A 27,895-nucleotide genomic window follows, 5' to 3' on the forward strand; every position below is an offset into this window, starting at 1 on the left:
TCCCTTACTTTTTGTACAGAGTCTACCCCGCAGTATAGACAAAGCGGTGGCCTATCTGGAAAGGCGTCTGCCCAGCCTCACCAACCCATATGCTGTTGCCATGACATCATATGCCATGGCCAATGAAAACAAAATGAACCGCGAGATCCTCTACAAGTTTGCTTCCCCAGGTGCTGTTACTATTCTTAAACTATTATTTGGAAACATAGTCTATGTTTTGGTGATTAGATTCAAAACGATTTCTCATCCACAACTACTAAGAGCCGGACCAACACATTGGTATTATGGGATGATTTTTGCTCAGTACAGAAATGTCAAATGTTTGAACTAATTTAGAAACAGTCTCTAATGGACATAAATAGTCTTCCAGCCATACGATGTCCTGTAACAAATACTGTTAACACTTTTTGAATAACAGATATATGGGGATTTGTTAAAATTCTTAAGAGCGAGCACATTTTGATATTTTCTAATGTATTTTATTTATACATTATTTTCTAAGATGAAATATCCTGGATTATAAGTAAATAGATTGATGTATAGAAAAGTAATGGGAAGATATTTATTTGTCGTCATTAGAGTTGAACCACTGGCCCACACCTAAGGGAGGTATCTACACACTGGAGGCTACGGCGTACGCTCTTCTCGCTCTGGTCAAGGCTGAGGTGAGCATGTCACATTTATGTGTGTTCCTTTCATGCTACAGACAACATACAATTTAGTCCTTATCCATGCTACTTTAATATAAAGGTTTGTATTCAATTTTCAATGAAATGTGTCAATCAGTAATGTCACAGCCTTAAAATATAAGTGAAATTTTACCCTTTTAAGTATCCAATATTTTAAAGGTGGGGTAGGTAATGTTGGAGAAACCAGCTCGAGTGCGCTAGAATTTGAAAATACACAGCCGGAACAAATCTGCCACTTCCTTACAGAGCCCCTCCTCCAACACACACGAACGTGCACATGACCAATGAGAGCACGAGATAAGTTTGTGCACAGATGGAAGGCTGACAGGCAGGTAGGCCATCCAGTTACTTTAGCCGGGCCGGCTCAGATGATTGGTCGTGCTTTTTACAGTACCACGGCTTCCACAGATGACTTTTTTTAATGGATTTTTTGTCAAAGCACTTGAGATATTCATTGCTATCCGGATTTTAAGAGTATTCCATGGAATATAACAAGTGTATATCGAGCCGGTTTCTCAAACTTACCTACCCCACCTTTAGGTATTACAATTATTAAGTAACCGATTTCATTTTTTCAATATTTTTAATTTTTGTATCATTCCAATGTGCAGTGAATGACAGAAAAGTTCAACCATGTACCTTCCTTCTGTGAATAAAGGCTTTTGAAGATGCCAAACCTGTTGTGAGATGGTTCAACGAACAGCAGAAAGTTGGCGGAGGCTATGGATCGACTCAGGTAAGAAGAGACTCCTTTCTCCATCTTGATCCCTCCATCCTGTTTTAGATTATCATTTATTTTGTTCTGATTAATTTCCCCCCACCTCCCTCTCTTAAGGCCACCATTATGGTGTACCAGGCAATATCAGAGTACTGGTCCAGTGCTAAAGAACCAGAGTACGATCTGAACGTGGACATTTTGGTGCCGAGCAGGACATTGTTTGAGATGTACAACTTCAACAGGGATAACCACTATGCCACAAGGACATCTAAAGTAAGCACAGACACAAACTCACAATCAGTGGCTCATTAAGGTGGCATATGTTTGTCTCAACACTAGGGGTGTAACGGTTCACAGAAGTCACGGTTCGGTTTGTACCTCGGTTTGGGGGTTATGGTTCGGTATGGGTTCGGTACAACAAGAAAAACCAAAAAAAAGTCCCAAATGCATAATTCCAGGTTTGTTGTTATTTATTTTTTAACAGTAGTGCAAGTTGCAGTTTAAAAATAAGGAACTGACATTTTGAATAATTAACTGTATTAAACAGTTAAAAACAAACCACAAACACTCAGATGGCCATATTATCTATAATGGCTGATGTCAAACAAAAAGGTTTCATCAAGCTGAAAAACTAAAAAGAATGTTGTTAGGTTCCCAATTGGCTAGGGGGACAAAAGGGAAACGACACGACCAGAGTAGAATTGGTATTAATTATAGGTGATTTATTTTAAATAGCAGCGGTAAACAAAATGGAAGGTGTGCAGCCTGAAACAAACAAAAGGGCCAAAAAGGGCACAGGTTGACAGATAACCAAACTAAGGGAGGACTCAAAAGGAGTCTAAAGGCATACAGGGAAAATAAATACTAATATACTAAATAAAGAACGAAACAAAACCTCACTTCAAGAGTGGTACAATTAACAAAGGGAGTCTAAACAAAACACACAGCTAAACTAAAGGCAACAGTCACAAATCCTAACGATACTCTAAACACTAACTAACCTACTCTATACTCTACTAACACACAATATCACACGGAGATAAACACACAAGATTAGCCACAGAATGAAGAGCAAAATGCGAGAGGCGTCTGTTCGCTCAACAGAGCCTCCAGAGTGATGATTGTCCCCAGCTTTGTAGTCCTCTCCAGCAGGTGTGCGCTGGGCTTGCACAAGGATTGGAGAACGTCGGCCCGACGTGCTCCAATCAGTGTCCTCGGAAATGGACCAGGAGATGACAGCCAATGATGTTGGGGCAACCACACAGCTCATTTGCATAATCACACACACAGCTGAAAACACTCAGGCAGATTAATGAGCAGACAAACAGCAACTGTAACAAATGTCTTGAAAATATTACATCATAAATAAATAATAAGAAAGTGTTTCAAGAGCGCAAAGTCGTTGAAAATATGCCAAAAGCTCCCATTATTTATTTTGGTCTCACGGCTTTCATGTCTCTTGGCTTCTTAAAAACAGCGGGGATCAGCTGTTGAACTGCTGCTGTCTTTTGCCGGGCTCCGGTGATTGGCAAATTTGGGTGATGCCTTCTGATATGATTTAGCATGTTTGGCGTGTGTTACCATTAGCATACCGCACCGCTATCGAACAACGGCGACACACCGTCCTCGTCCGATCCACCACTCGCACACTTCATCGTTGTAGTCCACAGGGAACCCGGAATGTTCCCACACAGCTGATTTAAAAGAAGCAGGTGGGTTCTAGCTCCTGTGTGTTATCTGAAATCGCCATATTAGTTTTTCTTCTTCTTGTATTTGGTTCGTTTTGTTGTTGTGTTTCTTCTTGTTCTTCATGTGTTGTTTAAGGGCGGCTGGCAAACAGCTTTTAGGCGCAATACCGCCCCCTGGATTATAAATAGTGTAGTGGATACTGCCCTGAATGACAGACTTTTTTCCCACTCGTCGTGTGACTGCATGTGCCGAACCGTGACGTCCGAACCGTGACGTCCGAACCGTGACGGTACGGGATGAATATTGATACCGTTACACCCCTACTCAACACAGTTTGTGTGAACAGATTGAAATCATGCATGTGTATATTGTGGGTAGTCTCCTAGAATACAAACACATCTGTAAACTCTCAACAAATAAATTGAACTATAAAAGGAGGGGTCTGAGCTCATGCGGGACCCGGCAGTTACTGTCTAAACTAAATACTGCCGTGATGAAACGTTGGGTTACGTATTGTAACCCTTGTTATATTAGCACAGGCGGAGCCCTCTACTGGACTCTACTGGACTCTATGGGTACTATCTTACCCCGCGAGCATTCTCCCACTGAGACTTCTATAGACGTAACCGGCCTTGGGCGGGCCTACCTGAATGCGCGCGCATCACACCGTATAAAAGGAGGCCTCGCCTCCTGACTATCATCCTACACCTCTCTTCAGCGAGCGGAATAGGACAGACACTACCCTGAGTAGAGGGCTCCGCCTGTGCTAATTTAACAAGGGTTACAATACGTAACCCAACGTTATATCTCTCACAGGCTCCGCCCTCTACTGGACTCTATGCGTACAGTGGGTGGAGCCGCGATGTATACGCGCACTGTCGTCCAACAACAATATTCCACCCTACTGCCCCTGACTGGCTTTTATGGTCAGCAGCTGCTGCCCCACATTCTCCCTTAACCCGGTTATAACCGAGGAGAAAACTGGGCTGTGGCTGACAGAGCACACCCTGCTGCACTTACCTCGCAGAAAGTGTGCTCAAAAAACAGTGCCGGGGGACCCCCCCCCCCGCCCATAGATGGATGGGGAGAGCCCTCTCGGCCCCGAATTGGCTTACTACACGCCTGCCTCCCTGAATCCCTAAGGATAACAGGGAGAGCGCCAGAGCCCACGTCCCACACTCAAACACTGACCCTGTGCAGAGTGTGTGGACTAAAGTGTGGAGGGCTACCCCCCTCCTGCCGAGAGGCCCAACGCGCCCCTCGCCCATCCCGGGACCCTCAGAGGGCCCGAGAACAGCGAAGGCGCATTACGTCCGGGGAGGGGGTCAGATGCCAACTGACCCACAACCCCCCCCCCCCCCCATACCAGTCCTGTGTTGCCCCCGTAAGCACGGACGAGGAGAACGAGCCAGACATGTCCAAGAGATAAAACCTTATGAAGGGGCCTGGCGTCGACCAAGACACCGCTGTGAATATATCCTCCACACTCTCACCGTTGAATAAAGCTGTTGACACAGCTACAGCCCGTGTGGAGTGCGCACGAGCCCCAGTGGGGCAGGCTCTCCCTGCCTGTCCGTAGGCATGTGCAATGCACTCGCAGAGCCAGCCTGCCAGGCGTTTCTTGGACAGAGCTTTCTCGATCACCCCGCCCCAGAAGCACACGAACAGCTGTTCGGTGCGTCTAAGGGCAGCCGTGCGATCCACATAACATGCTAGCGCACGCACCGGGCAGAGGAGGTGCAGTTTAGCTTCCCTGTCCCCACCATGGGGGGGAAGACTAAAACCCCCTAACTGAATAGCCCTTGACCTGAACGCACTCCTTAGGCTCTTGGGCACAAAGGAGGGGTTCGGTCTGAGTGTCGTGCCGCTCCGGTCACCCCGAATCTGTAAACAGCTCGGGTGCACTGACAGAGCGGTTAACTCGGACACTCTTTTGGCTGACGTTAAGGCAAGAAGCAAAGCTGTCTTCCACAACAGTGCCTTTAGGGCGGAGAGCTCCAGAGGCTCAAATTGTTCTAAGACCAGAGCTCCGAGCACTAGGGGCAGGTCCCACTGCGGGGTGGAGGCGTGCACTACTGGGCGCAGCCACCTGACCCCCTGTAAAAACCGCAACATCAGTGGTTGACTAAAGGTTGACCTGCCGCCAAATCCCTCATGGCAGGACGAGATGGCTGCTGCATACACTTTCACTGTTAAATGTGCAAGCCCTCTGTCCACCAGTAACTGTAAGAAGGAAAAAATAGAGCCTAACTCACAAGATAGGGGCTCTATTCTCCTCTCCTCACACCCTCGCTGGAATCCTAGCCACCTTGGCCTGTAACCGGCTGTGGTGGATCCAGCTCTAGCTGCCTGGATAGACTGAATAACACTGTCAGACATTCCACCCTGTCTCAGCCTGTCCCTCTCAGGAGCCACTGGAGAGGTTGGCCGAGAGTGGGTAACGCCTAGGGATGGGTATCGTTTGAAATTTATCGATTCCGATTCCGATTCCGGTTCTGCTTATCAATTCCGGTTCTTATCGATTCCCCGTTTCGATTCCAAAATTGTAAAAGAAAGAGGTCAAACGTTTAGATAACAAAAATATCTTTATTCTTTTCAGCTTTAACTGAAATTGTTACAAATAAAAAATATACATGCAATACAAATTTATTGCACAATAGCTGTGCTTTATTTTAACTGAGCTATGCCTGTGGTAAGCTATTAACACTGTGCCCAATTGTCTTTTTATTTTTTAGTGTAGTGGAGCCTCACTTCAGAGCGTTTACCGCGACCCATCTTTGGTGTTATGAAGTGACTGAGCTCGTGAACTGTCTACGGGAGGGCGGGGGGAGCCTCGCTGCGGGGCAACTGTGGACCTCTGTCGCCTGTCAGCGCAACTTACATGATGCCGTTTAAAAAAATGAAGGGCGGTGCCGGCCATCAGTGTACCGAGCCGGCCGTCAACGGCCCGCTGACGACCGGCCGTTCTGTGATTCTCCAGGTCCGCCCTGTATTCCACCGGGTCGCCGCGGTACAGACGGACCCGCTGGAATACAGGGTCTACCGCGTTTAGGAACCGTTAAGCAGAACCGAAAAGGTGTATTTTGTACGGGTACCCGGTACCCGGCATTTTCTTATCGGTTCTCATCTGGAACCGAGTTTCGGTTCCCAACCCTAGTAACGCCCCGATTGCACCTGCCTCTTGAGACATCGCCCCCCATTCTTCTTTAACTGGGGAACCGCCCAGGGCTGGCCCACCTTCATCTGTGTCATCTCTGAGTACCACGGCACCCCGACGCGGTCCGGAGCCACTAGGATGACTGACAGACGTTCTCGCCTCACTCTCCCCAGGAGAGGGAGAATGAGACGCAGCGGTGGAAAGGCGTATAGCAGCTTCCTTGGCCATGGCTCATGTGCAAACGCGTTCACCCCCAAGGACGGGTCGTCGCCCAGGGCCATGGAGAACCACAGGGCACAGTGGTTGTTGCACCGGCTGGCGAACAGATCCACTTCTGCTCTCCCGAACTGGGCCCAGATCTGCTTCACCACCTCTGGGTGAAGCGTCCATTCGCCTGGCAGGGGGCCGCCCCTCGACCTGAGGTCGGCCCCCCTGTTCTCCAGTCCCGGGATATGGAGGGCTCTCAGAGATAAAACCACCTATGATGCCCATAACCACAGCCTCTCCGCTGTGGTCAACAAGGCGGCGGAGCGGACTCCGCCCTGCCTGTTGATATAAGCCACTGTGGTGCTGTTGTCGCTCCTGACCATTACATGTCTCCCTTGAATTAGGGGTATGAAATGCTGGAGGACTAACACTACCGCCCATAGCTCTAGGAGGTTGCTGTGTCGAAACTCTGTTAGAGCCCAGCGCCCACCTATAGCCCTCTTCAGGCAGGTCCCTCCCCATCCTGTTCTGGATGCATCCGTGAACACTGTGATGTAGGAGGTCATCCGTCCCAGTGGAGAACCCCTCCGGAGGTGATCCGGGGACCCCCAAAACCGGAGGTTGCACTCCACTGAGGGGGGGATGGTCACCAGCCGCCGTTTGTGCCTCTTGGGATCCAAACGCAGGCTGGAGAACCACCTCTGCAGGCGGCGCATATGCAGTAACCCCAGCGGGACCACAATGTGAGCAGCCGCCATGAGACTCAAAGTCTGCATGACAGTTAAAGCTGTCACTGTCGCCCCCTGTCGCAGCCTGTGAACCGCCCGGAGAAGGGACGCACTTCTGCTCTCTGACAGGGTGGCGTGTAGTGCGCCTGCATCGAGCACCACTCCCAACTACAACGCCTGTTGGTGAGGTATGGGGGTGCTCTTTTTTCAATTGATCGCAAAGCCTAATCTGATTAGGTGTGTGATCAATTGTGCTGTGCAAAACATTGCCTGTTCCCGGGACCCAGCCATGACTATGAGGTCGTCCAGTAAAAGAAAACTCTCATGCCGTGGGCGCGCAGCGGTTGAAGCGCAGTGGCCTCACATTTACTGAACGTGCGTGGGGATAGGGAATAGCCCAACGGTAGTCTGTTGTACTCGTAGGCTATCCCCTGGAAGGCAAAACGCAGACACTTTCTGTGCCCTGGAGCAATTTCTACATGAAAGTACGCGTCTTTCAGGTCGATGGTGGTGAACCAATCGCCTGGCTGCACAAGCCCCAGTAACTGTTTCATAGTTAACAAGCGGAATTTCCTGCAGGAAATGTGGCGATTCAGGCCGCGGAGATCTAGAATAGGTCTGAATTCCCCTGTCTTCCTGAGAACCAGGAAGTACATGGAATAAAGATCATTTTCTCTGTGCTGAGGGTGCACAACAGACACAGCCCGTTTCTGCACCAGAGCCTGAATCTCTGCTGAGAGGAAACACATCTCCTCCTGGGAGGACAGATTTACCTCTTGCATGCCCATAAAAGAGGTGGGTGTGGGACACCCACAAGACAGTGGTCCATGTGATACAGTGGTACAGTGTATAGACATGTGGTACAGTGGGACGCTGCAAAACTGCAGTGAATGGCCCCGTTTCAGCGTCCTGTCCCTCCACCTTGTAAGCACACAGCTGAGTTTCCATTCCCCAGAACATTGTGTTAATGGACAAGCCCTCAGCTGTGGGGCCGCAGCTATAAAGCTGTGATACTCTCTGGTGACCCGTTCCGCCGCAAAACTCCCCGCGAAGGGAAGATTTGGAGGGTTGACACAGAAAGGGCCGATTATTTACTGAGGACCCTGAACGCACCGCCGCGCGCTCACACAAGCTCCACCCTAATGATGTTCTCACCACTACAGTAAACAGCATTAATCGGAGTCTTTATAGGCGTAGTGTGTTTCACTGAGGTCCCTGAACGCACCGCCACGCGCTCTTGTGTGAGTGCGGGCTTCGCCATAATGCAGCCTTTACCACTACGGTAAACTGCATTGGAGTCTTTGCTCTAGGCGTAGTGTGTTCTCTGACAGTAATGCGCCGGCCATAATGTCCCTGTACCCGCATAGTGCTCTCCCTTAGATAGCACTCCCTGCGGTTCATCCCTCTCATCTGTGCATGCCCACTAGCCACCTCCTTTACAGGAGCTACAGCTGGGGCAGCGAATGGGGAATTTGTACGGTTAACATTGTGTGTAAGTGTAGCCCTTGTGGAAACAAAAGACACTTATATTTGGATACAGATCAACCTCATTCTTATTAGAAAACGTAGTGATCTGTGCATTATACAGGGAGGAGGCGGGATTCGCCCGCTCTTCCCGGGCGGGTAAATACGGAAAGCCCGTCCCCGTGAGTGCCGGCACGCCGGTCCCACGGGGTGGGCCGAAGAGGTGGAGGGCGCCGCGGGCACGGGATCTCCGTGCCGGCACCTCTCCCTTCGTCTCACCTCTCTACTGAGGTCTGTGAACGCACCGTGGCCCGCCCTCGGGGGAGGGGGGCCGCGCGCGCCGTCACAATGCCGTCTCTTTGAAACGGACATTATGGGGAAAAGTGGAATTGTGGAGAGAAATTACTCTTACTCTGGGATAAATGCAATAGTCTTACTGAATGAATTTTTCCCACACACACATCTCACTCCAGAACTAGAGTTTACAAACGTAAACCACCGTTCTCTTGCGGGGGTCCCTGAACGCACCGCGGCCACTCTCACCAGGGCCGCGCGTCCACGTATTAACGCTGTATTTCCCATTGCAACAGTGAAATGCATTAATCGGAGCTATTATACCAGGCACCTGTGTGTTTTCTGACAACAGCAAGCCGGCAATAGCGTCTCTTGAACCCGCACAGTGCCTTGACAGCACTTGGTTTATTCCACTCACGTGCACACGCCCACCTGCTGGCTCCCTATACTGGGGTTTACAGCAGGGGCGGGGAGTGTAGGACAGTGTTTCTTCCTCTGGGAATGGGCAAGAAGCAGCCACGCTGTGACTACTCCTCATCCCGTGAGCAAGGAGATCGATCCAAAGAGCCCTTCCGTAAACACGGAGGCTCCCAGGAGATCAACACGATCCTCTTTGGAAAGTGCCACGCGGCGTGATATCCCAGGGACATCACACGGCGGGCAGCGGCGGCGGCCTGTGATGAAGTAGGGTCGACCCTATATCATGTGAAGCCACCGAGCACCGGTCCCCGGGGGAACCGGGCCTGGGGCAAGGCCCGTGGACCAAGCTACTTATTCGGCCTTGCGGCATCTCTAGCAATGAGTGAGTAGCCCACACACCCGCCGCCATGATCATCATCCAGGTAGAGTACAGCCCTGGGCGGTGGACTTACATGGACGCCAGACCCGGAAGGAATGGCGAACGTGAATGGCACCGCCTCGGCCATATCCTGGTCCCACAACCACTCGAAGCAAAGGTGGTGGGGATCGGCGCCCGTTATTTCAGCCAGGGCACCAAGGACAGGCCCGGGTCTCTAGCAGTGGCGACTCCCTGGAGGTATGATAACTCTTTCTTCTTCTTTCAAACGTCTCTCAGTCTCTCGTGGAATCACTTCCGCTTCCGCTGCTGAAGAGAAAAGGATGATAGTCAGGAGGCGAGGCCTCCTTTTATACGGTGTGATGCGCGCGCATTCAGGTAGGCCCGCCCAAGGCAGGCTACGTCTATAGAAGTCTCAGTGGGAGAATGCTTGCGGGGTAAGATAGTACCCATAGAGTCCAGTAGAGTCCAGTAGAGGGCGGAGCCTGTGAGAAATATAACGTCATATCATGGATTATCAAGGATTCTCTCTGAAACAGTCTGGAGCTCAAAGGCTTTCTCTCTTGCCGGTTATACCACAAGGTGAGTTCCTTTTTACTTCCTGCTTCTTCACACACATGCTCTCCAGTACAGGTTAGCTCTGAGTGTTAGCGATGCTAATGTAAACATTATGGCAAAAATCATAATCTCGATTATTTGGGTCAATAATTGATATCACGATTATTAAAAATGATTATCCATTCACTTTGTAAACATCCATTTATTGGAGAGAAAAAAATGTGAATAGTATGTTTTTAACAGTTGATTACCCGGAACTTTAAGTATAATTGAACTGAAAAACCAATAAAGAAAAAAAATATAAAAAATAATAATAATAATCGTTTTATTTAGATTATGTTGTTTTCATAATCGTTGCAAGCCAAAATCGTAATTGCTATAAAAATACGATTAATTGAGCATCTCTAACCGACCATATTACGTCCAAAACAGTCGGGCATTGGTTCTGCAACGTTTACGCAGGCGCCTACATTTCCGATATTACGTCATATCGGACGCAAATCTGGATCAGCTCCATTGTACCCCCGTTTTTAGAGATTTGGGTACGGAGGAAAAGAGAGAGGGTTTTATTTTCTGACGCTGCGTGAGTTCCCTGACACATATTTATGTATAAAAGACATACAAAAGTGCATTTTGCATGATAGGTCCCCTTTAACTTTTGAACTTTATCTAGTTTTATTTATGAATTCTAGAGTCCCTTGAGGATCTCAATTCTTCCATGTAGATTTGCCAGATTAATCAGATTTTTTTTGAAAAAGTTTTAAATGTACAGCTTGCATATTTACACACTGATTGTTGATTTCGTCACACAAATAATAAATACTTTAATATCTGCTTATCCTTGACTGCTTGTGTTTGTGTTCATATTTAAACTCTGACAGATCAAAGCTATAAACCAGAATGTGACAGTGACTGCCAGGGGTTCAGGAGAAGCAACAGTGACAGTGAGTACAATATATTTGTATATGTTCAAAAGACCTCATGTAAGACGACACAGGAAGTGAGGATACCCGGCCCGGAGGAAGCCCGGGGTCCCCTTCTGGAGCCAGGCCCAGAAGGAGGACTCGTCGGCGAGCGTCTGGTGGCCGGGCTTGCCACGGAGCCCGGCCGGGCCCTACCCGAAAAGGCAACGTGGGCAACACCTCCGTTTTTCCATCCCGCGGGCCCACCACCTACGGGAAACAGCGATGGGGTCGGGTGCGCTGCCAGAAGGGTGGCAGTGAAAGCGGAGGGTCTCGACGGACCAGACCCGGGAGACAGAAGCTAGCTTTGAGGATGTGGAACGTCACCTCTCTGGGGGGGAAGGAGCCGGAGCTTGTGCGGGAGGTGGAGCATTACCAATTGGATCTGGTTGGGCTCACCTCTGGAACCTTACTTCTGGATAGGGGTTGGACTCTATTCTTCTCCAGAGTTGCTCAAGGTGTGAGGCGCCGGGCAGGTGTGGGGATACTCACAAGTCCCCGGTTGGGTGCTTCGTTGTTGGAGTTTACCCCAGTGGACGAGAGGGTCGCCTCCCTAAGCCTGCGGGTTATGAGTATACGGCCTTCTTGGAGACCCTGGAAAGAGTCCTGTATGGGGCTCCTGAAGGGGACTCTTTAATCTTGCTGGGAGACTTCAACGCACATGTGGGCAATGATGGAGACACTTGGAGGGGCGTGATTGGGAGGAAGGCCCCCCTGATCTGAACCGGAGTGGTGGTTTGTTACTGGACTTCTGTGCTAGTCATGGATTGGCCATAACAAACACCATGTTCGAACATAAGGATGCTCATAAGTGTACGTGGTACCAGAGCACCCTAGACAGAAGGTCCATGATCGATTTCGTTATCGTATCATCGGACCTGAGGCCGTATGTTTTGGACACTCGGGTAAAGAGAGGGGCGGAGTTGTCAACTGATCACCATATGGTGGTGAGTTGGGTCGAGTGGCGGGGGAAGCTGCTGGATAGACCTGGTAAGCCCAAACGTGTAGTTCGGGTGAACTGGGAACGTCTGGAGGAGGCCCAAGTTCAGGAGGCCTTCAACTCACACCTCCGGCGGAGCTTTTCGGGCATTCCTGTGGAGGTTGGGGACATTGAACCAGAGTGGTCGGTGTTCAAAGCCTCTATTGCCGAAGCAGCGGCGGGGAGCTGTGGTCTCAAGGTCCTAGGTGCCTCAAGGGGCGGTAACCCTCGAACCTCCTGGTGGACACCGGTGGTCAGGGAAGCCGTCCGACTGAAGAAGGAGGCTTTCAGGGATTTGTTATCCCGGGGGACTCCCGAGGCAGTTGCAAGGTACCGACAGGTCCGAAGGGCAGCAGCCTCATCCGTGGCCGAGGCAAAGCAGCGGGTGTGGGAGAAGTTTGGAGAAGACATGGAAAAGGACTTTCGGGCGGCACCAAAGTTGTTTTGGAAAACTGTCCGACACCTCAGGAGGGGGACGCAGGGAACTATCCAAGCTGTGTACAGTGTTAGGGCGTTGGAAGGAACACTTTGAGGAACTCCTGAACCCGACAACTCCGCCCTCTATGTTAGACGCAGAGCTGGAGTATGACGGGGGATCAACACCAATCTCCCGGGGGGAGGTCACTGAGGTAGTCAAACAACTCCACAGTGGCAAAGCCCCGGGGGTGGATGAGATCCGCCCAGAAATGCTGAAGGCTCTGGGTGTTGAGGGACTGTCATGGTTGACATGTCTCATCAACATTGCGTGGAAGTCGGAAAAAGTACCGAAGGAGTGGCAGACCGGGGTGGTGGTTCCCCTTTTTAAAAAGGGGGATCTGAGGGTGTGTGCCAATTACAGAGGCATCACACTACTCGGCTTCCCCGGGAAAGTTTACTCTAAGGTACTCGAAAGGAGGGTCAGGCCGATTGTCGAACCTCAGATTGAGGAGGAACAATGCGGATTCCCTCCTGGTCGTGAAACGACGGATCAGCTTTTTACTCTCGCAAGGATCCTGGAGGGGGCCTGGGAGTACGCTTATCCGGTCTACATGTGTTTTGTAGACTTGGAGAAGGCGTATGACAGTAAGTCGGACCAATTTCCGGTGAGGGTTGGCTTCCGCCAGGGCTGCGCTTTGTCACCAATCCTGTTTGTAATATACATGGATCGGATTTCGAGGTGTAGTCATGGGGGAGGGGGTCTGCAGTTCGGTGGACTAAGGATTGCACCACTGCTTTTTGCAGATGATGTGGTTCTAATGGCTTCATCGGTCTGCGACCTTCAGCACTCACTGGATCAGTTCGCAACTGAGTGTGAAGCGGCTGGGATGAGGATCAGCACCTACAAATCTGAGGCCATGGTTCTCAGCAGGAAACCGATGGACTGTCCACTCCAAGTAGGGAATGAGTCCTTACCCCAAGTGAAGGAGTTCAAGTATCTCGGGGGTCTTGTTCTCGAGTGAGGGAACAATGGAGTGTGAGATGGGCCGGAGAATCGGAGCAGCGGGAGCGGTACTGCAGTCGCTTTACCGCACCGTTGTGACAAAAAGGGAGCTGAGCCAGAAGGCAAAGCTCTCTGTCTACCGGGCAATTTTCGTTCCTATCCTCACCTATTGTCATGAAGGATGGGTCATAATAATAATAATAATAGATTTAATTTGTTAGCGCTTTTACAGGTGCTCAAAGACGCTTTACAGATATAGTGAAGGGAAAAGAAAAGGAAGGAACAACAAATACATATATAGTTAAAGTTAAAGTCAAATAATACAAAAACAATCACACATTAAAAGTCAGATTGAAGAGGTGAGTTTTTGTGAGTTTTTTAAAGGTGGTGAGGTCAGTGCAGTCTCTGATGGGTTGGGGGAGTGAGTTCCAGAGGGAGGGGGCAGCGACGGAGAAGGCTTTGTCCCCCCAGGTCCGGTGATTGGTGCGGGTGGGGATGGATAGGAGGTTGGCTTCTGATGAGCGGAGGCAGCGGGAAGGGGCGTGGTGGTGCAGCAGGTCTGTGAGGTAGGGGGGGGCCTGATTGTTGAGGGCTTTGTGAGTAATGAGGAGGACTTTGAAGTTGATTATTTGACGGACAGGGAGCCAGTGGAGGTTCTGGAGGATGGGAGTGATGTGGTCTCGGGAGCGGGTGTGGGCGAGGAGGCGGGCAGCAGAGTTCTGGATATGTTGGAGTTTATTGATTAGGTTGGATTGTATGCCGTAGAGGATGCTATTGCAGTAGTCGAGTCGTGAAGTGATGAATGCATGAATCAGGGTCTCAGCAGCAGAGGAGGAGAGTGATGGGCGGAGACGGGCAATATTTTTGAGGTGGAAAAAGGCGGTCCTGGTGATGTGATTTATGTGGTGGTTGAATTTGAGCTGACTGTCGAAGATGACTCCGAGGTTGCGGATGTGAGGGGGGGAGATAGAGTGTGGCTGTCAATGGTGAAGTTGAAATTCTGGATGTCTTTGATACGGGATGGGGGGCCGATGATGATGATGTCTGATTTGGCACTGTTCAGTTGGAGATAGTTTGTTTGCATCCATGCTTTTATTTCTGAGAGACAGTTGGTGAGAGTGGAGTCTGTTGTGGGGGTGATGGTTTTTGTTGAGATATAAAGTTGGATGTCATCGGCGTAGCAGTGAAATTGAAGGTTGTGGCGACAAGTTATTTTGCCAAGGGGGAGCATGTAGAGGATGAAGAGGAGGGGGCCAAGCACCGAACCCTGGGGGACACCTTGGGACAGAGGAGCAGTGGAGGAGGTGCAGTTGTTGATGTTGATAAACTGATGTCTGTCGGTGATGTAGGATTTCAGCCAGGAGAGTGCAGTGTCGGTAATGTTGAGCGATGATTCGAGGAGGGACAGCAGGATGGCGTGGTTGATGGTGTTGAATGCTGCGGTGAGGTCGAGCAGGATGAGGATGTTCAGGTTGCCGGAGTCAGAGGAGAGGAGGAGGTCGTTTGTGATTTTGAGAAGAGCTGTTTCGGTGCTGTGTTTTGATCGGAAACCGGATTGAAATGGCTCAAAGAGATCATTGGAGCTGAGGTGGGCTTTAAGTTGTGAGGCAACGACACGTTCAAGTATTTTTGACAGAAAGGGGAGATTTGAGATGGGCCGGAAGTTGGACATGATGTCAGGTGTGAGTCCAGGTCTTTTGAGAATGGGTGTGACAGCAGCCAGTTTGAGAGAGGGGGGAACTGATCCAGATCTGAGGGAGGAGTTAATGATGGTGGCGATGAGTTGGGAGATGGCAGGGAGGCTCTCTTTAACAAATTTGGAGGGCATTGGGTCAAGTGTGCAGGTGGAGTTAATTCCAGTCATGAAGTCGGACAGTTGCATGGGGGTCACAGGGGAGAAGTGGGACAGGGGCTGTGAGGTGAAGGGGGGGAGCCAGGAGGGGAGGTGGGGGGTGCTGATGAGGGTGTCAGATTGCTGTAAATGTGGCTGATTTTGGTTTGGAAAAACGAGAGGAAGGAGTTGCACTGTTCGGTGGTGAAGGATGAGGTGGCGTTGTCACAGGGTTTGAGAAGTTGGCTGATGGTGGAGAACAGACGCTTGGGGTTGCTGGAGCCAGACTGAATGAGTTGTGAGTAGTAATTAGTCCGGGCTGCTTTGAGTGCGTTACTGTACTGCTGGAGATAGTCTTTGTAGATTTGAAGATGGACTGTTAGTGTGGTTTTCTTGTGTTGGCGTTCAAGTTGACGTTTCCTTGATTTCATTTGGCGGAGTTCGGGGTATACCAGGGGGCGGAGTGTATGAAAGAGACATTTTTTGTTTTTGTGGGGGCCAGTTCATTGAGACAGAAGGAGAGGGTGCTGTTATAATAGTCCACAAGTTCAGATGGGTTCTCAGAAAGTGGGGGGGGGGGGGGGAGACAGACATATTGCAGGTAATGGAGGCAGTGATTGCTGAAGGTGAGATGGATTTGAGATTTCTGTAGGTTATTGTGCGTTTTTGCTTTTGGGCGGGGATGGGGATGTCCATGATGATGGCCAGGTGATCAGAGATGTGGAGATTGAGGCTGGACAGATGATGGATGGTGAGACCAGTGGAGCAGACCAAGTCCAGGATGTGACCACGGCTGTGTGTTGGGAAGTTGATGTGTTGAGAGAAGTTGCAGCAGTGAAGGGTTTCCTTAAATTCAGAGGCATATTTGTAGGTCGGGTCGTCAACATGAATGTTAAAATCACCTAAGAGGAGAACAGATGGGGATATGGCAGAAAGCTGAGTAAGAATGTCAGAGAGGTCGGAGAGAAAGGAGTGGTTTGGCTTCGGGGGACGGTAGATGATGGCTGTGACCAGGGGAGTGGGACCAGAGAGTTTAAAGATCAGGTGTTCAAATGAAGAAACATCAGGGATGGGGATTAAGGTAGCTTTTATTTCCTTTCTGATAATAGCAGCTATACCACCACTCCGCCCTTGTGGGCGAGGTTTGTCAATGTATGTGAATCCTGCTGGGGTGATTTGATTTAAAGAAAAATAGTCCAGGGGTTTTTGCCATGTTTCGGTCAGATACAGAAAGTCCAGGTTATTGTCTTTAATGAATTCATTTAGAATGTGGCTTTTATTGTGGATGGAGCGTGTGTTGAGCAGGGCTGCTCTGAGGTGACGTTGCATGGGGGGGGGTTGTGTGGACCGGGGGAGTGGAAGGAGATTGGTCAGATTCACGTGTTGTTTGTTGTGATGGCGTAGTGTGGGCGTGTGACAGGACCGAATGGACGGGATGGAGTGTGGAGACGTGGAATGAAATAAAAACGTACGGCCAGAGCCTCTGTGTGAAGGACGGCGTTTGCGGAGTATTTCATTATCTGCGAGGATGTCCATGCAGTCCGGACGCAGGCGGTTATTAAAGGAGTGGAGATCTGACAGGGAGTAAAGCGGCGGCATGATCCGGTGAAGTGGCGCTAGCATGGAGCTAGCTAATGCTGGGGACCCGGGCAGCAGAGACCAGGAGCCGGATGACCGTGGAAGAAGGAGCGGTGTGAGTCCAGATAAAATGAGAATTATAATCCACAGCATATCAGGAGAATAATTCCAGTGGTTTCCAGAGGAGAATCGTAGGAGGGGCTGACAGCCTGGTGCAGAGTGGGAGCCGGGTGACCAGCCTACTAGCTGGTTAGCTAGCTTGATAGCCACCGGCTGTAGGCGGCAGAGAGAGACGATGTCAGCGGGGAAGCCGGCTGATCGCAGCGGGATGGGAAGACCCACACGAGCCGCGGAGTTAGGGTGGAGTTGGGGTGGAGACAGAAATGTTAGCTCAGCAGACTTCATGGAGCCGAGGAGCATCTAGGTAGCAGCCTGCTAGGTCCGATAATGCTAGCTAGCTAGCGGGCTAGGGACCGGTGAGCAGGAAAGAGCCAGCAGGTAGGAGATGGCAACACAAATATCTGTGTCGATTCGATATATAGATGCTGCTATTTTTGCTGATGACTGATGTCATGACCGAAAGAACGAGATCGCGGATACAAGCGGCCGAGATGGGTTTTCTCCGCGGGGTGGCTGGTGTCTCCCTTAGGGATAAGGTGAGAAGTTCGGTCATCCGGGAGGGACTCGGAGTTGAGCCGCTCCTCCTTCGCGTCGAAAGAAGCCAGTTGAGGTGGTTCAGGCACCTAGTTAGGATGCCACCTGGGCGCCTCCCTAGGGAGGTGTTCCAGGCACGTCCAGCTGGGAAGAGACCAAGGGGTAGACCTAGGACCAGGTGGAGGGATTATATCTCTTCGCTGGCCTGGGAGCACCTTGGGATCCCCCAGTCAGAGCTGGTTGATGTCGCCAGGGAAAATAAAGTTTGGGGCTCTCTGCTGGAACTGCTACCCCCGCGACCCGACCACGGATAAACGGGAGAAGATGGATGGATGGATGTTATACTCTGAGTTTAAATAACAGTTAATAACTGATCCGTCCTTTTTTTTAATTTTACCAAATACCCTTTTAACCTTGTGAGGACTCATATCAGATATTGCACCTTCTCTGTGACAGATGGTGTCGCTGTACTACGCTCTGCCTAAACAAAAGGAAAGTGATTGTCAGAAGTATTACCTGTCAGTGCAGCTCATCCCAGGTGATGTAGTGCCTTCTGTCTCTTCTTCGTTTGTTGTACCTTACTCTTGAGAAACAAACTAAATATGAATATAATATTTTACTCCTTGTTTAGAGTCGGCGAGGTCCTGATAATTTATTCCGGTAAATTACTCTGACCTACTAATTGACCTGACCGAAGTTATTGAGTCTATGTAAGTTTACTGCTTGGCTCAGATCCACCAACGTCAGCAAGATCTCACCTCTTCCTAACCCCCGAAGAACCAGGTTCAATTAACTGCTGTTTCAATTCAGACAACTCTTTTTTAATCTGTTTAAGGGATCCCGAAGGATTTTGATATCAGTAAATGGAGTGTGCTCCTACCTAAGTGTGTGTGGCAGGGTGCAATCTTACCTTTGAAGCAGGAGAGGGGAGCACAGATGTCTTTTAAGTTGTCCCAGTCCAAAAGGTAGGATCAGTTTATTTGAAGAAAAATAGGTCCAAACTAATACAGGGTTTTTACCTTCTCTCTTTACAACATTATAATCATACTAAAAAAAACCGTGCTGTGATCATGTTCAAATATGAAACTTTAATTCACAGTCTTACATTTATTACCAAAATGTTTAATTTCAACTGCCCAATTCAGTTGTGACATTTTAAAATTCCCCCGATAGAATTTAGAGGTATTTCCTCATAAAAAGACCGGTGACAATAAAAAGCGCATTCAACTTTTCATTCACCAAATCAATTCACATCAGTTTCATACCTTTTTTTCCGACGCAGACGGCGGGTATAACATTCAAAAATCTGTTCCTATCCGCATTAATTCGGAGGAAGATTCCTCACAGGTGATGGGTCTAATATTCATAATTTTTTTCCGACACAGACGGCGGATAAACATTCAAAAACCCATTCCTGTCCGCAGTAATTCAGAGGAAGATTCCTCACAGGTGGCGGTTATAATATTCAAAAACACATCTCTCATCAAATCATTCCACTCAGCCAACAACCAAGAAATTTGAGAGATATTTACCAAGTGTGAGAGGACATTACCGAGAGCTATTATCCCAGCTCTGAAGGACAAAGCCTACCGGGAGAGAGTCTACCAGGGGAAACCCCCCTCTCTCTCGCGCTCTCTCAAAAAACCAGTCTCTTTATGTTCAAAAAACCGGATCGAAACCCCAAAAAACAAACACCTCCTCCACACCCAATTTGTGGAAAACTGGGCATGTCCTCTAATGTACAGGGCTGGACATGACCCGACATGTTTTTCTCCTTCAGTAAGGAGCCCCCCTCCCTGTGAACTGCTGTCAGAGGAGAGGGAAAAAACAGCCTACTCTCTTATCAGAGAGACCCATAATTCTTATAGGCCTTACACTCAACTTAACAAACCACTTGGTTTTGTTTATACTGTAACTATAGAAAAACCTAAAATATGAAGCATTTTCATTGTGGGTTATACAAGAATATAATTGATTATATTTGATTATAACTAACTTTCGTTTTAAGTATTAAACATACTATGAAAACTCTCAACATCCTGCAGAAAAAATGGATGAGGACGAGAATATCTACAAGCTGAGGATAGAAGTGTTGTAAGTACAACCAAGGCAACACACTGCCACATGGCTTTATTCATACCATTTTCTAACCAGCTATTTACAATATTATTATATATCACAATCTGTATTAAATATTCTGCTTCTGTTCATTACCCTTTTCACTATGTTCTTAACACTTTCATTTCCTTCAATCTATTCTGTGTAATAAGGACAAGGAAAGAGATGCAGCAATGTCAATTTTGGATATTGGCTTGCTAACCGGCTTCACCGCTAACCAGTGGCGTCTAGAACATTTGACATGGGGGGGCAAAGGGGAGGCAAGAGGTCATGCCAGGGTGGCATAGGAGGGCGGACAGTACGTGGTATGTTATACTGTATATAACCTATTTATTGTTAATTCATGCCCTAACACAAGTGTTCTTAATGCACAAGAGAAACAAGGTGTTCAGCCAAACAATCGGGTGCCCTTTGAGTCCCCCAAGCTTACCTCAACCATTTTAAATGAAAGGAAACTACAAAATGTATTTTAAAGCAATACAAAATTAAATATATATTTTGTTTTAAAAACAATTGGTTGTCTTAGAGTAGACAGACATATTTGCATGTCCTCACTAAGCATTATTACTAGGGCCGGGACTTTAACGCGTTAATTAAGATTAATTAATTACACAAAAATTAACGCGTTAAAAAAATTAACGCATTTTAATCGCACTTATTTTTGCACCGCGTAACGTTTCTCACTGGATGAGTTTCAGGCGTACCGATTATACTGGAGCACTAACTAACGTTCATGACTTCAGACAACAACAAACCACAGTGAACAACAGTGGGAAATGTTGTTTTAAAAAACGGACGGATGGAAGCGTCGATAAGAGCACGGTTGTGTGCAAATTATGCAAAAAGGAATTCGCATATCACCGCAGCACATCAAGCCTCAAGTATCACCTCAATGCAAAACATATAGCAGCTAGCGTGGACGTTAGCCTCTTTTATCGCGTTCACACCAAACGAGCTGGTACTAAAATTAGTTCATGAGAACCTTTTTACCCCCACGAAAGTCCCTGCTAGAGAGCAGAGAGCTGCTAGAGAGCAGGGACTTTCGTACGGCTCTCTTGTGAGAAAAGAGCTATATGTCTGATTGGCTGGGCGGATTGCAAACCACGCCCCGTAAAACTCCCAAAAAGTTTTGTGAAGCCGCCATTTTATTATCCTCGAATTAGCATTATTAGCATTAGCCCAGTGCAGAAACGCAGAGAGACTAATTTATGGCAACACAAAATAAAACATGGGAGCGGTGGAGATGAGGAGGTGTCGGCGTTCTGGCGATTTACTCGGAAGGCTTCAGTAGAAGCTGCTGGGACTCCCAGCAGCTTCTACTGAAGCCAGTCCCCAACTCCGGGGACTTCCGGCCGGGGACTTTGGGCGGCAGTATACGTCGTGAAGTGGTTTGCGGCCTGCCAGTAAACCCAAAGCAGAAGAAGAAGAAGTGACGTCAGCGGCTTCATTTGCCTAATCCCCAGGTTCAAAGAGTTCTCATGAACTAAATTCTCATGAACCTTTGTGGGAAAAGTACTGCGGTGTGAATGCGCCTAATGGTATACTAAAATCCATGTGAAAAAAATTGCTTCTCACTGTTCTCAGGTCAAATATTTATATGTGATTAAAAATGCGATTAATTTCGATTAATTAATTACAAAGCCTCTAATTAATTAGATTCATTTTTTTAATCGAGTCCCGGCCCTAATTATTACATATTAATTTAATATTAAACAAATCAAAATGGCCAATTATCCCAAAATGTTGCTGCTAATATAATCATATGCTTGTCAACTTTAACTGATCAAAAATCTATTCTGAAAAAATACTTGAATTATCTATGAAATTGCAATATTGTCCCTCAGTTTGTTTCAACCCCGTCACGCCATACCATTTACCCTCCTATTAAAATAATGGATCAGTCCATGTGTGATCTGCATTGAGGGAATTACATCACAAAAGTGTCAGTTTCTTCTCTTACCCTATATTTCAGTTTTTGTATTTTCAGATTAAGATTGACAAGCTCAACATTTCAACTCTGTTATATGAATTAATAATAGTAAATAATTGTTTATTACAAAAATAAACAATAGTTTTGCAAAATATTACAATGTTGTAATGTCCTTGATTTCCATGTGGTGCCATATCTTAGCTAAACAAGGTCTCATGCCTACTTTTTGTCAAAAACGTCAAGCCTGTTACATTTTTTCAAGGAAATTCCTAGTAATTATTTATATTTTGTGCCTGAGGTGGGAAAATGTAAGTAGTCCACTACCAGATGTTATGACCAAACATTTTGGTTTCATTTTTCAAAGATATAAAGACCCAAAAGGCACCCGATTCAGAGAATACTCTAATTCTGCATACTGTAAGTACTTAATTATATTTAAGTACACAAATGACATCACCCATCTCTTCAGAGAGCTAAAGGTGACCTGTGCAGCAACACATTTCAATCAATATTTGTCAATACTAAGAGCTGCTAGATTGAGCTGCTGTGATGGAATATGTAAGGAGAATAAGAACATACCATGTGGTCCAGCTGGAGTTTCATCTGCCTCTTGATCCCTGCCTCTGGCCCTCTCTCTGACACTTCATCTTTATTCCTCACATACATTTCTTCTTCTTCACTAATGTCTTCATCTCCTCCTCTTCCTCCTGCTCTGACCCTCCTGGTCTCTTCAGCTCTCTTTTCCTTTTCCTCTTTCTGTTCGTCCTGATCACTTCTCATATGTCTTTTTGTTGTTGTTGAATCACTCCTATACTCTGGCCTGCAAGAGTCTACTTGTGAAAAGCACTGGTACAAATGCTTGTATAACTTTACACGTTAGGGCCATGTAGCCTAGCTAATAAGTAGCATATCATCAGAAAGTATTTATCAAACGCACACAGGCAGCTGTGTTTAGATCCAGTTTTAACTTATTCTTAACATAAATGGCAACGCCACCACCTTTATTAGGCCGGTCGGTACGATACACATTATAACGATTTAAGGCAATGTCAGAGGCCAAAATAGATTTGTTTAGCCATGTTTCTGATAAAACAATGACGTCAGCGTCAGTCGAGCTCGCCCAAATATGGACAAAATCTAGTTTACCTAACAGACTGCGCACATTCAAGTGGATGAAACCCAACCCAGATCTAGCTTTAAAATCAGCAGGAGTAGCGATCTGACTACTACTACTGGGCGGACCAGGGTTAGGTTGTACATTTCCTGACAGTAATAACAACAACAAAAAACAGGCATATTTTCCTCTTAAGCGACACACATACATTGTCATCTACTTTAGAATCACCGGAAAAGTCTGCGAGAGTGTGATTTGAGCTTAATAAGCAGTCCTGAAGAACCATCATCGCAGGAAAACAAAAAAGACAAAGATATTTTGTCGAGCAGATTGACTGTGACAAGGCAACCGGTAATTGTTTGTGTAACACATCCGAACCTTTGCAGGGGATGCCCACTGCGGGTGGGCAGAACAGACCTGAATCCAGAAGACTCCTCAGAATGATTAGAGATCTTCTCATAGTCCAAAATAGTTAACAGGCACAGCAGAATCCCGATATGGGCCATTTTCCCAGACCAGCACACAGAATCCGCGATGTTCCTGGAGCAAAATCAGCACAGCAGCAAAGGACAGACGAAAGCAGCAGCGTGGTATCCCCGGGGTGAAAGCAGGCCTCTGCAACAGCAGAACCAGGACAGGTGGAAAGCAGGCCCCAGCCGTGGTAAAATCCTCCTCCGCACAGCAGCACACGCCCGGTGGAAGCAGGCCAAGCGCGAAGCGTGGATCCACTCCGTCTCTCCGCGACGACTCCGGTGCAGCCGTACTCTACAGGTGGGAGCAGGCCTCCGTAGATCGCAGATCACAGGCAGCAAACAGGTGGAGCCGCTCCGTCTCTTCACGACGAGCAGGCCTCCGTAGATCGCAGATCGCAGGCAGCAACAGGTAGAGCCGCTCCGTCTCTCCGTGACGACTCCGGGGTAAAAACCTCTCCAGTGCAGCCGTACTCTACAGGTTGGAGCAGGCCTCCGTAGATCGCATATCGCAGGCAGCAAACAGGTGGAGCCGCTCCGTCTCTTCGCGACGAGCAGGCCTCCGTAGATCGCAGATCGCAGGCAGCAACAGGTGGAGCCGCTCCGTCTCTTTGCGACGTCTCCGGAGGAAAAACACCTCAGTACAGCCGTACTCGACAGGTGGGAGTTGGCCTCTGCAGACAACTAAAACGACTACTTGTATAAGCAGGGATGGCTAAATGTTTGTGTGTGTACTTTTATGTAGTTTACCGTTACTGTGACATATCAGTATAGCCACGGAAGATAGTTTGTGTGATTCATTCCCATGCATCAAGGTTATTTTCATGTAGCCTATGTAATTGTTTTTCCTGCACAGTGTAGAGTCTTGTTGTGATGAGAGGGATACAGGTATTTCATTAAAAAAACGTGCTCCCTGGAGAATAGGTACAGAATTGATATCACAATTTAATCGAAGCTGATCACAACTTGTCATGAGTGATCCAGTCATGTCGATGAGCATTCGGGCTGTGAATAAACAACTTGTGTTTTACTTTTAGGCTGTCTGAAGGTATGGACAGCTATCAAAGCTACTATACATCACATTAAGAACGATGTACAGATGAAAGTCGGACACAAATATATAATTTAAATGATTTATTCAAGTTTGCAATATTTTGAACAGGCATCCACACAGTCACCTACTTTGTAATGTTCGATACCTCTCTGTAAGCGTCACGATATCCACCTCTCACCCACAACCTCACATACGAGTACTGAATGTGCATCAAAGTGATCTTTGGAAGGCAGATATAGCAAAAGATGAACGTAAACGAAAAACGAGGCGATCGACATGGTAAGTCAACAATGGGTCCTCAATGTACACGCCCCGGATTCCTATGACGAAAATAATAGAATGTCGCCAGTTGTCATGACTCAAGTTATACTGCAACACCGGCCCGGCTAAAGTAACTGGATGGCCTACCTGCCTGTCAGCCTTCCATCTGTGCACAAACTTATCTCGTGCCCTCATTGGTCATGTGTGCGTTCCTGTGTGTTGGAGGAGGGGCTCTTTGAGGAAGTCTGAAGGAAGAGGCATATTTTTTCCGGTTGTGTACTTTCAAATTCTAGCGCACTTGGGCTGGTTTCTCCATTCTTACCTACCTTTAACTCTTTGTAGGGTGCAGCTATATGTTTTATTTATTAAAAAGTGGGCCCATTTTAATAATAGGACTCCCCAAGTGCTGTGTTTAATTTATTTTAAAGTAGGCCTGTGTATTATTTTTAATTCTCCTTATAAGAGTTCTTTGTTTCTTATTAGAGGTTAACAGTTTTATATCATGTAATAAATAGCCTAAACGTCTCAACTCGGGGCGGAGTGAATGAACAATGTTTGAACTAAAATGGCCACTCGGCACTACCGGGTCAGAGCACGGCATATCCGGTCAGCGACAGCAGTGACTCTGCCCTCTAGTGGCCGGCGATAAACTCTTCATCCCCCCCAGACCGGAAAGCTATGGGCCGGAATAGATTAACGGTCTAAATCCCGTATCCAGCTGCCGGACTCGGGCTCGTAACGTGCAGGCGGCCTCCTCACTGGGAGCGGTGCGCCCAGGAAGGCACCCATAGGAACGGTGAGGTCAGAAGACGCCTCATCAGCAGGCGCCGGTGGGGAAGCGCCCATAGCCGAGTCGCGGGGGTCCAACAGCCGGCCGCTGAGCAATCCCCTGGGGCGTGTTGAGATCTTCATATGAAGTGAATACTTAAAACGAAAGTTAATTGAGATCATGGTATGAAGTGAATACTTAAAAACGAAAGTTAATTAATAAATCATACATGATCAATCATATTCTTGTATAAACCCATAATGACAATGCTTCTTGACGGTTTTTGAATATGTATGTGCTTACAATTTTTTCTGTTGCTATTTTGATAACTTTGCGTTTTGAAAAGAGGGTGTTGTGAGTTTTCATAGTATGTTTAATACTTAAAAACGAAAGTTAGTTATAATCAAATATAATCAATTATATTCTTGTATAACCCACAATGAAAATGCTTCATATTTTAGGTTTTTCTATAGTTACAGTATAAACAAAACAAAGTGGTTTGTTTAGGTTGAGTTTTCTTCCTCTCCTGTTACAGCAGTACACAGGGAGGGGGGGCTTCACACTAAGGAGAAACACATTAAAGGCCAAAGAGAGTTCATGTCCTTTTCACACTAACATGAGGAGGTGTATCTCATGTCATAAAACTATGGAACATGTTGAGACATGTTTAGCCTTGTACATTAGTGGGCATGCGCAGTTTTCCACAAATTGGGTGTAGAGGAGGAGTTTATTTTTGGGTTTTCGATCCAGTTTTTTTAGCATAAAGAGACTGGTTTTTTGAGAGAGCGCGAGAGAGGAGGGGGGGGGGGACCCCTAGTAGACTCTCTCCCGGTAGGCTGTGTGCTTCAGAGCTGGGTAACTAGCTCTCGGTAAGGTTCTGCCAGACGGGGTAACTATCTCTCGAATTTCTTGGTTGTTGGCTGAGTGGAATGATTTGATGAGAGATGTGTTTGTGAATATTATAAATACCGCCACCTGTGGGGAAAATCTCGCCCCCGAATTTTTGCGGACAGGTATGGGTTTTTGAGTGTTAATCCGCCGTCTGTGTCGGAAAAAGTGTATGAATATTATAAATACCGCCACCTGTGGGGAAAATCTTGCCCCCCGAATTTTGCGGACAGGTATGGGTTTTTGAGTGTTAATCCGCCGTCTGTGTCGGAAAAAACGGTATGAAACTGATGTGAATTGAGTTGGTGAAATGAAAAAGTTGAATGCGCTTTTTATTGTCACCGGTCTTTTTACGAGGAAATACCTCTAAATTCTATTGGGAGAATTTTAAAATGTCACAACTGAAATGGGCAGTTGGAATTAAAACATTTTGGTAATAAATGTAAGACTGTGAATTAAAGTTTCATTTGAACATGATCACAGCACGTTTTTTTTTTAGTATGATTATAATGTTGTAAAGAGAGAAGGTAAAAACCCTGTATTAGTTGGACCTATTTCTTCTTCAAATAAACTGAATCCCACCAGTTGGATTGGGATACTTTAAAAGACACCTGTGCTCTCCTCTCCTGCTTAAAAGGTAAGACTGCACCCTGCCACACACACTTATGTAGGAGCACACTCCATTTACTGATATCAAAATCCTTCGGGATCGCTTAAACAGATTAAAAAAGAGTTGTCTGAATTGAAACAGCAGTTAATTGAACCTGGTTCTTCGGGGGGTTATAGAGGTGAGATCTTGCTGACGTTGGTGGATCTGAGCCAAGCAGCAAACTTACATAGACTCAATAACTTCGGAAAGGTCAATTAGTAGGTCAGAGTAATTTACCGGAATAAATTATCAGGACCTCTCCGACTCTAAACAGGCGAGTCGCCCAGCCTGGGTGGATAGGTAGGGGCTGATGTCCCAGGGCGGCGGCGACGCCGACTGCTCACGGGCGCAGGGTGTGGCCGGCGTGTAGGCACGGAGGAACCGCCGGTTGCGCAGTGTCAGACGTCCCGAACCGTCAACCCTGACCCTATTTAGAGAGAATGGACGTCCATTCTCAGGAGACGTCTGACAGTTGTGCGGTTACCCAAAGTGACACGTCCATTCTCAGGAGACGTCTGACAGTGGTGCGGTTACCCAAAGTGACACATCCATTCTCAGGAGACGTCTGACAGTGGTGCGGTTACCCAAAGTGACACGTCCATTCTCAGGAGACGTCTGACAGTGGTGCGGTTACCCAAAGTGACACGTCCATTCTCAGGAGACGTCTGACAGTGGTGCGGTTACCCAAAGTGACACATCCATTCTCAGGAGACGTCTGACAGTGGTGCGGTTACCCAAAGTGACAGAGCCCCAACGACTGTAAGCAGGGTCCCTCAGGCACACAGGCAGAGATCCAGGGTGATGCACATGGCTTTCTTACCCAGGAATGAGTGTGTGAAAGCTGGGTAAAGGTGATGTGAACAGAGGGAGAGAGCAGCATTTCACAGGCATTTCACAGGCACATAGGCAGAGATCCAG

The 27,895-nt window shown here is 47.5% G+C and overlaps 1 protein-coding gene across 1 annotated transcript; it reads left to right on the forward strand.

The window, feature by feature from the left end:
* LOC117536247 (complement C3-like) lies at positions 1-27,696 on the forward strand. Its single transcript, XM_034201041.1, has 9 exons — positions 1-170; positions 580-665; positions 1,348-1,425; positions 1,525-1,680; positions 11,182-11,244; positions 18,181-18,262; positions 19,770-19,820; positions 19,990-20,102; positions 27,586-27,696. The coding sequence occupies exons 1-9, from the start codon at positions 101-103 to the stop codon at positions 27,694-27,696; spliced, it is 810 nt and encodes a 269-aa protein (XP_034056932.1). The 5' UTR covers positions 1-100.
* Positions 27,697-27,895: the final 199 nt, after the last annotated feature.

Source organism: Gymnodraco acuticeps, unplaced genomic scaffold (genome assembly GCF_902827175.1).
Source record: "Gymnodraco acuticeps unplaced genomic scaffold, fGymAcu1.1, whole genome shotgun sequence".
Classification (NCBI taxonomy): domain Eukaryota; kingdom Metazoa; phylum Chordata; class Actinopteri; order Perciformes; family Bathydraconidae; genus Gymnodraco; species Gymnodraco acuticeps.

Coding starts and splice junctions, on each gene's coding strand:
- LOC117536247 (XM_034201041.1), top strand. CDS start 101: ATGACATCATATGCCATGGCCAATGAAAACAAAATGAACCGCGAGATC. Junction 666..1,347: donor TCGCTCTGGTCAAGGCTGAG/GTGAGCATGTCA, acceptor CTGTGAATAAAG/GCTTTTGAAGATGCCAAACC. Junction 1,681..11,181: donor ATGCCACAAGGACATCTAAA/GTAAGCACAGAC, acceptor AAACTCTGACAG/ATCAAAGCTATAAACCAGAA.